We start from the raw sequence: 13,432 nt of genomic DNA, 5'->3' as shown, positions 1-13,432 counted from the left end.
AGTTTAGTATAAAACGTGATAATTATATCACTTTGATTTATCTAATAGATTAAGTGGATAATTAGTAATATTTTTGTAAAAAAAAGGGATTTGGATTATAGGTATGCTCAAATTCCTCTTACTAATTGATAAATACAAATAATATGTAAAAAAAAAAAATATTTTAAATTAATACTTTTATTTAATTTAAAAGAAAAGGAAATTTGTAGATAAAAAGTATTTATAATATTAGTTTAATATTATTAGAAGTAATAACCATCCTTGTGATAATTATTGTAAAAAAAAAATAAAAATTTATTTTAAACTATTTAGTAATATGTGGATTATTTTATAAAATCGTAATAATTATTAATTTATCATTAAAGATTAAAATGGTAATAATTATTAATTTGTCATTAAAGATTAACATGGTAATAATTATTAATTTGTTATTAAAGATTAAAATAGTAATAATTATTAATTTGTGATTATAGATAATAAAATTGTGGAAACGAATTTCATGGATTTCAATAAAGTCGTTATTGCCTTATTGTTACTACGTGAACGTAGAAATTGAACAATAGGTACCCCGGGTGGTATTCGTACGTTGGAATAAATTGATTAGACATTAAATCCCTAAGGAAAGTGAAATTATTGTTTATAGTCACAGTTGTGACGTTACGGTCAGGAGATAACCAGAGTGGCCGAGGACCGTGGGTTTTCCTGAAAGAATGGTCGTCGGTATCGGCACTTGTGGTTTAAGACCGGTGGATTATCATCTTGCGAACCCTGATTATGGCACTGTTGGATTTATCTTCCGGATATTCCGGGGGTGGATTTATTGGATGAAACCGGAGTATGGGTATCATTTCTCGCGGTTGGTTGGTTATCATTCGCTCCTTGTGATGGTACAGCCGAGTTCGACCCGACACGTAGTTTGGTCTTATTCGTCTGGGACCCCAGGCTGGGCAAGCAAGGGGAGGGTAAATCGGCAGAGTCGCCATAGTTCAGAGGTTGTTTGGGAGGATTATTTCTCATGGTAGAGAAATCTAGAAAACACTTAAGGACAAGATAATTCATAATATGCTCCTAATTGCTGTAACTTTATTATTCATGCTCATTATTATATTAATGCTTGTATGTTATGGGTTAATGGGTTTAGAGGTATCTACTGGGTGATTTTTTCACTCACGGATACATTCGTATCCTGGTAAATCGGTTGCTTCGGCGATCAATTTGCCAGAAGCTGCAGGTAACGATGGCATAGAAGATCAGCCTTGCGAGCCAGATCCGTACTATTCAGGAGAGATACCAGGGGCAGAGACTGAGCAAGATTATGCTTGGAATCCATATCAGAACTAGTGTCGCTCTAAGTTATTGCTCTGTGACGTCATGTCACCCAAAGGCCTCCGTACATGTGGGGTAGAGCATATTAATGTCAACCTTAAGCTGTAATAAGAAGATATTGTTCCGTATTTTGTAATAATAAGAATATTATTTATGCTAAGTATAATATATTAATGCTTCCGAAATTCCTTGGAAAATCGGGGCGTTACATCTTGGTATCAGAGCATAGGTTCAACCCTCAGACTTGGGTAGGTTGGGTAGATCACATCCGAGAGCGTAACTCGATCGTATCTATTACATATGTATTTCTCTAAACCTATCAGTACTATATAATCAAGAACGTACGGTGAGAAAACATGAGTCTGACTTCTTAATGAATTACGTGCTTTTGTTAATAGTTCGTATATTTCCAAAAATAGTTTTGACTTATATAGATCCCCTTTTTGACTAAAGTTTCGAACACTTGAAGATGGTAAACACTCGCTCGGGAAATGGAACCTTTGACAGCGGAGACAACCCTCATCGCGCTAGTACGAGTGGCGGAAACAATGGCAACAACCCTAACGGAAACCTCGGGGGGTAAGATATCTGTTAGATTAGTCTGTAAAGGGTGCGAAATAGAAGTCTCTGGACTGCGGATAACTTGTGATCTCAGAGTTATCGACATGGCGGACTTTGACATAATCTTGGGAATGGATTGGCTTTCTTCTTATCGAGCTGTCATAGATTGCCATCGCAAGGTGGTGACAGCTTATTCGAAGGAAGGGACGTGCCTCAAATTTAAGGGGAATAGACAAGATCCCGTCTCCACTTCATCAGCACACAAATCAAGACCACACAACTAACTAATGGGATGGTTAGCAAGTCTGTCACTTCAAGAGAATGATCAGATGGACTTAGACCTACCCCAAGTGGTGTGTGAATTCGAAGATGTATTCCCTGAAGAACTGCCTGGACTACCTCCGAAGAGGGAGATAGATTTCACTATTGAACTTCAACCGGGTACTGCACCCATATCTATGGCACCGTACAGAATGGCGCCAGTGGAATTGAAGGAGTTAAAAATTCAATTGCAGGAATTGCTGGACAAAGGTTTCATTCGGCCAAGTACATCACCCTGGGGAGCTCCAGCACTCTTTGTCAAGAAGAAGGAAGGAACGTTGCGATTATGTATCGACTACAGACAGTTGAACCGCGCGACGATCAAGAACAGATATCCACTACCGAGAATCAATGACTTGTTTGACCAACTGAGAGGGTCAACTTGTTTCTCGAAGATCGATTTGAGGTCCGGATATCACCAATTGCGTATTAGGGATAGCGATATTCCTATAACTGCATTCCGGACTCGATACGGTCACTATGAATTCTTGGTGATGCCGTTTGGATTGACCAATGCGCCGGCAGTGTTCATGTGCTTGATGAACAAGATCTTTCAGCCGTACTTAGACAAATTTGTGGTGGTCTTCATCGACGATATCTTGGTTTACTCACCAACAGAGGAAGCACATGAAGAGCATCTAAGAATCGTATTGCAAACCCTTAGAGACAATCAACTGTATGCTAAGGCTAGCAAGTGCGAGTTCTGGATGAAAGAAGTAAAATTTCTAGGACATGTTGTGTCAGAAAAAGGGATCTCCGTCGACGATAACAAAGTTGACGCCGTTCTGAATTGGAAGCAACCCACGACGGTGTTTGAAATTCGGAGCTTTCTAGGACTAGCTGGATACTACAGAAGGTTTATACAAGATTTCTCAACTTTATCCAAGCCCATGTTCCGACTAACTCAGAAAGGAGTCAAGTTCGTATGGAATGAAGCATGCGAGAAGTCATTCCAGGAGCTGAAAAGGAGATTGACCAGTGCGCCGATACTGATTATTCCTGAGAGAGATGTAGGATATTCAGTGTACTGTGACGCCTCAAGAGACGGACTTGGATGTGTGCTTATGCAGAATGGGAAAGTTATAGAATACGGCTCACGTCAACTAAAGCCACATGAAAGGAACTACCCTACGCACGATTTGGAATTAGCAGCAGTGATATTCGCCCTCAAGACTTGGCGTTATTACTTATATGGGGAAGAATTTGAAGTATTCACTGATCATAAGAGTCTGAAATATTTATTCACCCAGAAGGAGCTAAATCTGCGCCAACGACGATGGATGGAATACATGGAGGACTACAAGTTGACTTTGTCATATCACCCAGGCAAAGCCAATGTAGTTGCTGATGCACTTAGTCGCAAGGTCAGAGGACAAGTGGCAAGTATGGCGGTCAGAGAATGGAAGATGATGGATGAGATCAATGAGTTCAGACTTCAACCATCTCCGGAATCTAGCAGCGCATGCTTATTCGCCATAATGGCTACACCAGCGTTGCACAGAGAAATCCTGCTCGCTCAGACTTTCGATCAGGAGTGCGACTTTATTCGATACCAAATGGTGACCAACAAAGCAGTTACCGGATGGACAGTTTACCCTGACAAGAGTTTGAGATTCAGAGACAGAATATTTGTACCAGATATAGGGACTCTTAGAGAAGCAGTTCTAAAGGAGTTCCATCATTCCAACTTCGCTGTACATCCAGGGGGCAACAAGATGTATCATAACCTGCGCCGCCTGTATTGGTGGAGCGGAATGAAGAATGACATGGCCAAGTATGTCTCCACATGCCTCACGTGCCAACAAGTGAAGGCCGAGCACAAGAAACCAGGAGGACAACTACAATCTCTACCTATCCCAGGATGGAAATGGGAGCACATCACTATGGATTTCGTCACAGGATTGCCTAGATCAGTCAATAACCACAATGCTATCTGGGTAATCGTCGATCGTCTGACAAAGTCTGCACACTTTTTACCGGTGCGAGTGACAGACTCCATGGACACGCTCAGCCGATTGTACATAAAGGAGATCATCAGATTGCACGGAGTACCGGTATCGATTGTGTCAGATCGAGAGCCACGATTCACTTCGGCGTTCTGGCAAGGTTTACAGAAAGCGCTGGGGACAGATCTTAGGATGAGCACCGCCTTCCACCCTCAAACAGACGGACAATCCGAAAGGACGATTCAGACCCTAGAGGATATGCTTCGAGCCTGTGTACTAGATTTCCAAGGGAGTTGGGAGCGACATCTACCCTTGGTGGAGTTCTCTTACAATAACAGTTATCAGTCAAGCATAGAAATGGCTCCATTCGAGGCACTGTATGGACGCCCTTGCAGATCACCGATATGCTGGACCGAAGTAGGAGAGATACACCTACTTGGACCAGATCTTGTCAAAGAGACAAATGAGAAGATCAAAATCATCACTCAGCGGATCAAAACAGCACAAAGCCGCCAAAAGAGTTATGCTGACAGAAGAACGCGACCTTTAGAGTTCACCGTTGGTGACCACGTCTTCCTCAAGATCAGACCTAAACGTGGAGTCATCAGGTTTGGGAAGAAAGGGAAGCTGTCGCCTCGCTACATCGGACCGTTTGAGATTCTCGAACGAATTGGAGAAGTTGCGTATAGGCTAGCGCTGCCGCCACAGCTTGACAGAGTACACAATGTATTTCATGTCTCCATGCTGAGAAAGTACATGGCCCACCCTTCCCACATCATCAACTGGGAAGATGTCACAGTTGACGAGGACTCGACATTCGAGGAGAGACCCGTTGCAATCCAGGACCACGGAGAGAAGGTCATTAGAGGAAAAACAATCAAGCTAGTTAGAGTACTCTGGTTACACCGTGGTGTAGAAGAAAGTACTTGGGAAAGAGAAGATGTAATGAGAGAGAATTATAAAGAGCTTTTTCCCATAGAGAGTGCACCATAAATTTCGGGGACGAAATTTTGTTAAGGGGAATAGGTTGTAATATTCCAAAATTTTTAATAAAATAAAAATTCCGTAATATTAGCTTTTCTTTAAATTCTTGTCTTAATTTATTAAATTCCGATTAATTAGTTAAAGACCGCTTAAAATCAAATCGAGTTTTCAAAATTTAAAAAAAAAATATATTCTTTGATAATCGAGATTACTTATTCACTAAGAAAGACCATGATTAGCGTCGAAATGATTTTGTGACGTTACGATTAAATTCTTAGAATTTTTCAAAAAAAAAAAAAATCGAAAACCAGACGATCGATCACCGCGAGACTTGTTTCGGCGTATACCCGTACCGATTCCTACACTCACCCACACTAGAATATTTTTCCTCCTCCTCTCCCTCTCTCTGCCATCTCTCTGTCTCTCACCCGAGCACACCCCTCTCTCTCTTTTCTTCTCCTTTCCAGCCTATTTCCCTGCAAAAGAGAAAAACCCAGCTGGCAACAGCTTTCTCCAGCTGCCACCAGCCAATTCCAGCCAAATTTCAGCCGCCCACCACCACCTCCGGCCATCTCTCTCCTCTCCTTTTCTCTCCAAACCTCTATAAATACCACCATTCCCCTCTCCATCCGAACCACAGCAAACTCAACCCTCTTTCACCCTTTTGTGTGTCCATAAATCAGTAGAGAAGTTAGAAGAGAGACCGAGCTCCGGCCATGGCCGTTTAGAGAGAGAAACCGAGGAAAAAAAAAAGTGGGTTTTCCACTTGCACCACCTCTTAATCCGAATTACCACTTCCAAACATCCATAACCACCTCAAGCAACTCAGGACCCTCCTCCAAAACCCCAAAGCCGAACCGATCAGCCGTGCTCCGGTCGTTTCTCCGGCGAGCCGAAAATTTCAAAAACTCGTTTAAAACTTGTTTTGATCAAACCGAAGGTATGTACCTCTTCTCCTACTCTCCCTAAGTATAATAGAGTGGTTTTGATGAGTTAAAAGGGCTTCAAATGAGCACGAACAAAAAAAAAAAAAAACAGAAAGCTTACTGTTCGTTTTCTGCCAGATTCACCATTCTGATATTATTTCTGGTCCCGACTATCTATTTGATATTGTTTATGTAGACGATGACCCTTTTGATATTTATTTTAAAATCTTTATGATATTATTATTATGAAAAACTACTGACTTGATATTATTTTATGACGGCATAATATCAGTTTAGTATAAAACGTGATAATTATATCACTTTGATTTATCTAATAGATTAAGTGGATAATTAGTAATATTTTTGTAAAAAAAAGGGATTTGGATTATAGGTATGCTCAAATTCCTCTTACTAATTGATAAATACAAATAATATGTAAAAAAAAAAAATATTTTAAATTAATACTTTTATTTAATTTAAAAGAAAAGGAAATTTGTAGATAAAAAGTATTTATAATATTAGTTTAATATTATTAGAAGTAATAACCATCCTTGTGATAATTATTGTAAAAAAAAAATAAAAATTTATTTTAAACTATTTAGTAATATGTGGATTATTTTATAAAATCGTAATAATTATTAATTTATCATTAAAGATTAAAATGGTAATAATTATTAATTTGTCATTAAAGATTAACATGGTAATAATTATTAATTTGTTATTAAAGATTAAAATAGTAATAATTATTAATTTGTGATTATAGATAATAAAATTGTGGAAACGAATTTCATGGATTTCAATAAAGTCGTTATTGCCTTATTGTTACTACGTGAACGTAGAAATTGAACAATAGGTACCCCGGGTGGTATTCGTACGTTGGAATAAATTGATTAGACATTAAATCCCTAAGGAAAGTGAAATTATTGTTTATAGTCACAGTTGTGACGTTACGGTCAGGAGATAACCAGAGTGGCCGAGGACCGTGGGTTTTCCTGAAAGAATGGTCGTCGGTATCGGCACTTGTGGTTTAAGACCGGTGGATTATCATCTTGCGAACCCTGATTATGGCACTGTTGGATTTATCTTCCGGATATTCCGGGGGTGGATTTATTGGATGAAACCGGAGTATGGGTATCATTTCTCGCGGTTGGTTGGTTATCATTCGCTCCTTGTGATGGTACAGCCGAGTTCGACCCGACACGTAGTTTGGTCTTATTCGTCTGGGACCCCAGGCTGGGCAAGCAAGGGGAGGGTAAATCGGCAGAGTCGCCATAGTTCAGAGGTTGTTTGGGAGGATTATTTCTCATGGTAGAGAAATCTAGAAAACACTTAAGGACAAGATAATTCATAATATGCTCCTAATTGCTGTAACTTTATTATTCATGCTCATTATTATATTAATGCTTGTATGTTATGGGTTAATGGGTTTAGAGGTATCTACTGGGTGATTTTTTCACTCACGGATACATTCGTATCCTGGTAAATCGGTTGCTTCGGCGATCAATTTGCCAGAAGCTGCAGGTAACGATGGCATAGAAGATCAGCCTTGCGAGCCAGATCCGTACTATTCAGGAGAGATACCAGGGGCAGAGACTGAGCAAGATTATGCTTGGAATCCATATCAGAACTAGTGTCGCTCTAAGTTATTGCTCTGTGACGTCATGTCACCCAAAGGCCTCCGTACATGTGGGGTAGAGCATATTAATGTCAACCTTAAGCTGTAATAAGAAGATATTGTTCCGTATTTTGTAATAATAAGAATATTATTTATGCTAAGTATAATATATTAATGCTTCCGAAATTCCTTGGAAAATCGGGGCGTTACAACCGGACCCTTATAGATTTCAATGATTAACGGAATTTTTTTTGCCTTAAAAAAAACCAAATAGAAGGTTGTTTTTTGCCTGATAAAATTTATCTTTATTGTCTAAATTATGACAAGTATGACTAATAGTTGCCTATTTCGTTCTATTTAATTTGGTTGTCAAGAGATCAATTAATTTAATCAAGTGTTTTGATCTCTTTCCTCCTGATTACAAACTTGCCTTTATTACACGAAAATAAAATAAAATCTCTGATTGAGGATTTGCTTCCAAATTTTTCTCCAGAGATTACTTTATTTCTCTTAGAATCATCAGGATTAAAAAGCCCTAGCTAGCTTGCCCCCTCCCTTACGGTTCTTCGCATAAGAACATGAAAAATTTGCCATCATTTTTATTAGGTCTCTCCTACACTATTCAGAGAGTTTGAGAGACATAAAACGCTTTAGTATATTTATTTAATGGCAGCTTCATAAACCTTCAGGGAAAAAAAGAAAAAAAAAACCCCTAGCAGGCGACTAAACCCTGAACCCTTGAACAGTTTGGCGGCCGGTGACGGAAATCTCGATCCTGCTCTGTCGACTATCCTCTTCTCCGAAACAAAGTTAGAGTTATTGTTTATCAAAAACTCTAGGAAAGCGCCTTCCGTACACAAGTCCAAGAATAACTGTGTCCATAATCGTTCGATGCACGTAGGTAAGAGCCTACTTGTATCGAACGGCTACGGTTCAATTGTGTCCGAAGATGTGTTTTAAAGTTGTATTTATATTATTTGCTCATTTGTTTAATTGAGTGCAACCTTTTATCTTTTAGCACATTAATTCTCTGATGCCTTTGTATCCCACTAGAACTCTTCTTTACTCCAATAATGTCATGCCTTGACCGATTAGGAGTTTGATTTTCACTTATTACTGGTTTGAATAAAAACAAAACCCTATTTATTGTTTTATTGAATGCAAGCCTCGTTTTGTTTTAGCTATTCGTTAATCCTAATCTACTCTATCCTAATTTAATGAAGTTCTTTTTTTTACCGATGGAGATCTGTGCAGTTTGGTTTTTTTGATTTTTCTCCAAACCTGATTGCTATCCATATGTATATAAATGGGGGAATGCGCGTGTTTCGGGTTTCGATAAAAATATTACTATATTGATTCAAAACCGAACCGAAAACCACCGATTATGTCAAATTAAAAATCAAAACCGAATTCAAGTTTGAAAATCAAATGAAAACAATGGTTAGATAAAAACAATATGTTTGCTCAAGTTAGGGGATCCAATTTATTGTGGTCATCTGATCGAGCTAATTTTTTATACTGGTCCTCAAAACTTTTTACAAATTTAAGTGGGGTTCCACGAGTTATCTGTTCTCGTAGTTTTTTTGTTCAATGGCCAAGTGAACTTTTTTCTGCCCCAACATTTGGACTCTTGTTATCTATTAAACCAAATGGGTTACAATTGGGAAGTTAAGGGATGAAATAGATCGTTTTCATAGTTTAGGGATGAAGTAGAAAAAATGTAAATAGTTTATGGGACAAAAAAGAAATTAACTCTTTAAAATGTTGAAGACTTGAGTTTTTGTATCCTAAAAGCTTTCTTTTTTTCATAAACGAAGTTTAACGTCATGATTTCTTTTATTAATTGTGGTTATTGGCTAATAACTTGTCTATGCCAGCTAGTAACTTGTCCAACAAGCAATCAATAGTTCATGCATGGTGTTCTTATTTATGTTTGTTTCATGCCGCGTTTCTTCAGGTACAGACCATGAAAGACGAGACGGTAAGTATGGTTGTGGATGATAAAAAGAGTGAAATCGCAGTCGGTTTCGATTGGAGTAGCACCAAACACACCAGACAAAGAATCCATGATAGAAAGCATCAACGAATTAACAAAGGAACCGAATTACCACTGAAATTCAAAGGGGTTGTTCCACAGCCAAACGGGCATTGGGGAGCGCAAATCTACGCAAATCACCTGAGGATTTGGTTAGGGACCTTCAAATTAGAGACTGAAGCCGCAATGGCGTACGATAGTGCTTCCATCAAACTTCGTACCGGAGACAACTACAGAAACTTTCCATGGACCAACATGACAGTTCATGAGCCTAAATTCCAGGACCTTCATAGTACAGAAGTGATTTTGAACATGATAAGGGATGGATCATATCCATCAAAACTTGAAGACTTTCTGAGGAGCCAAAAGGGGGAAAGTGAAATAGGTGTCAACCTAATCAAGGTCCAAGGGCATGTTGGTGTTTCTTGTAAACTTCTTTTCCAAAAAGAATTGACACCAAGTGATGTGGGCAAACTTAATAGGCTTGTCGTCCCAAAGAAATATGCGGTCAAGTTCTTTCCTCCTATGTCGGAGGACACGGAAGAAAATACGGGCAGTGGGAAGGTGGATGAGGTACATCTCTTCTTATACGACAGGATGATGAGGCTATGGAAATTCCGGTACTGTTACTGGAAGAGTAGCCAGAGTTTTGTTTTCACAAGGGGTTGGAATCGATTCGTGAAGGAAAAGGGGTTAAAGGCCAACGACCTCATTGGTTTCTACGTATGCGAAGGTCAAGAACCAGTGAAAGAACGGCAATCCTTCTTTGTTATCGATATAGGTCACACTGAGGGATCAAGAAACGGTACGGTGGATGAAGGGATTATAAGCCAGAATGCGGATATACAAGTGGATTTAAGTCTGAAACTGGGACCAAATGTCAATGTCAACTTGGAGTTGGTTAAGGATGAGAAAGAAGAGTGTGAGCGTCATAAGTTGGTGCTTTCGGGACTGGGGTTAGCATCCAAGAGGAAGAGAAGTGTTAGACTTTTTGGTATTGAGCTCAATTGAGGAGGAAAAAAATTGTTTAAGCTTTGCTTTTCCTTTTCTTTTTTTGTTAAGTTTTTCTTTCAACCTTAACATGGTTAATGACTCTTCTCTATATATGTGGGAGCACTAATTTGGTATTATCAAGGCATTTGTCAAAATTATCAAGAACAGATCGTTTGATGTGTTTTGCGCTCATCTTACTTTGCAACTCTGTCTTAGTTAAATTTTTTATTTTATTTAATAATTCAGGTATCCAGGTCAGCTTACGTGCATTTGAATTTCATTTTGTTTGGAAAGGGAAGGAATTACAGCTAATGTACGAAATTTTATGGACTTGAATACATGAACTTAACTTTTCAAATGAAGGACAAAACAAACGACTAAAATTAAGAAGCTTTATTTACTTGTACCCTACACGCACACCCTAAACAAACAATAGTCGATCGAATTGCAACTAGAAGGAAAATTACTTGCACTAAGACAGACCACATTGCAACGCCCAAATTTCTTGAATGTATCTCTATCCCTATTTATAACCTCCATGAAAATAGCTAAAGATTACCAAAAAAAAAAAAAACAAAATGTCATTGATGCGGTTAGGGTAGGCTTGGTTCAAACAAAAGTATTATTTTGCTTTTCTTTTCTGATTTTTTTATAAAATTCTTGTTATTCTTATAAAATTAAATAATTTGGAAAGTGTAAAAAAAAATAGTTTTCAAAGCTGTAAAAACATAGTTAAAGACGAAAAAAATTCATAACAGACTGTCTTTTTTATGTCTCTTTTGAACTTGTTTCAATCACTTATGCCATCCTTCACATTTTTTATTCCTCTCTTCGAGACGAATGATTAAGCCTAATTATATTGATGAAAAAAAAAAAATTTACTAAGTAAGGCAACATGCTATGTGTAACACACACACACACATCCTCTCTCTCTCTCTCTCTCTCTCTGAAATCCTCTGCCTTCTCTCTACTTCCAAAAACCTAGGGTTTTCTCCGCCGGGGGGAGGCGCCGCCTCCTCCCCCCGAGCCTTCCTCTGATCTTTTTGCAGGTTACCTCGATGCTGCAGGGGTGGTCGTGGGCGGTCTCCAGCTGGCATTGGGCTCGATTGCTGCTCTCTTTCAAGGCGATTGGTAGCTGGCTTCGGGCTTGTGACGTCAGCGGTCGTTGGCGATCTCTCCCATCTACTGCTCCTCCTTCCTTGCCGCGTATCCTGCTCCTCACCACCCCTTGGCTTCTTTCTTCTTCGCGGGCTGCTTTGTCCTGACGGATATTTGCACATGAATCGAAGGAAGCTTCCATGATACAAGTAATGGATGGAGACTGCCTGTAAAGTTGAATTTTCAACATGGTAAAATTTGCAAGTTAATACAATCAACGGTAGTACACAGTACATATTAGTGGCTAACTCACCAGCGTTTTTTTACTCCTTGTCTTTATCTTTTCCTTCGTAAAATAAATATAACCAACAATTTCCTCCACCTTTCCCTTCTTGAGGTCAAACCGTGAGCAAAACCAAAGTGTCCAATTTCGTGAGCATTAGAAGTCAGTAATGGAAAACTGGGTTGCAAAAGAAATTAACGTACATCCAGTTTAGCTGTCATATCCCCAAGCCTAATTCCACTCAACTACCAGAACAACTCCATCCTTGATTCGCGCACGCTATTTCGCACCAAAAGAGAACTCGCAAAATATTGTTGCTAATGTGACTAAACTTGTCGCCGTTGTTACCTACCAGATCGGCCCCTAAAATATGAAGCGGAGGACCTGTACAGTGAATGGACATCCTGAAAGACGGGTCGCGTCACCATAACCAAATATCCATCAAAGAGGTGAAACCCACCATATTCCTCAAGATTGGTATCAGTTCAAATGCGTTCAGGTGTTTGCATTACCAATTGCATCCTTTTACCTATCAGATAACTTAACATTAAGAATAAATGCTTATTGAAAAACAACACAAATTAAATGATTCTTAACTACAAAGAATGGCTGCTACAACACTCAACTGTTTTGTTGCTCTAGATGCGTGAAAGTGATCCCTGAATCGACGTCATTACCATTGCTGCATATGAAATTAAGATTCAAGATATCCAATAACCATAACATCAAAGCAGAATCCTTCAAAATTCTTTCAACAACGAAGGCATACTTAGAAAAATCATGTACTAACTTTCATATAGTTTCATCACTAAACTCCTATTATGGTTAGTCTTATATTCAACCTAGCATTGTGGGCAAAGCCTCCTAGTTCGTGAGTGACGTTAAAGCAATAACAACGGTAGCAAGTAAAGACATAAATCAGGTATAGCATCAATTTCAGTTCTGGAACATGGCCTTGACGCTGTCCTTATGGTTTTCAAGAATCTGCACCACGGCTTCGAAAAATACACCGTGTTCCTCCGCAAACGCACAATTGCAAGTTAATACAACCAACGGCAGTACATATAGTAGCGCCCTATGTAGCACCGACACGGACACGTGACACGACACGGACACTCCGACACGCCAATGTTAAAAAATTGGAGGACACGACACGTTGGGGCACACGTTTTAAATGATGTATATTTATATAATCATATGTATAAAAAGGCTCAAATTCTATATATGTAACCCCACATATAGCTTAAATCTTATATATCATCACATTATTCACAAAAGTATTCCAACAAAAAAACATTTCATCGTCTATGTGTCTTTGTCATCAATAAACTATCATATGTCATC

The 13,432-nt window shown here is 38.9% G+C and overlaps 1 protein-coding gene across 1 annotated transcript; it reads left to right on the top strand.

The window, feature by feature from the left end:
* The first annotated feature begins 7,064 nt into the window (after window positions 1-7,064).
* On the top strand, window positions 7,065-10,725 carry LOC131314125 (AP2/ERF and B3 domain-containing transcription factor At1g50680-like). The gene is made up of 3 exons (XM_058342619.1): window positions 7,065-7,241; window positions 7,496-7,585; window positions 9,637-10,725. The coding sequence occupies exons 1-3, from the start codon at window positions 7,065-7,067 to the stop codon at window positions 10,723-10,725; spliced, it is 1,356 nt and encodes a 451-aa protein (XP_058198602.1).
* Window positions 10,726-13,432: the final 2,707 nt, after the last annotated feature.

The sequence above is a fragment of the Rhododendron vialii genome, chromosome 13a, assembly GCF_030253575.1.
Source record: "Rhododendron vialii isolate Sample 1 chromosome 13a, ASM3025357v1".
NCBI classification, from domain to species: domain Eukaryota; kingdom Viridiplantae; phylum Streptophyta; class Magnoliopsida; order Ericales; family Ericaceae; genus Rhododendron; species Rhododendron vialii.
The sequence above is the reverse complement of the archived record's forward strand: the minus strand, read 5'-3'. Positions and strand labels throughout refer to the sequence as shown.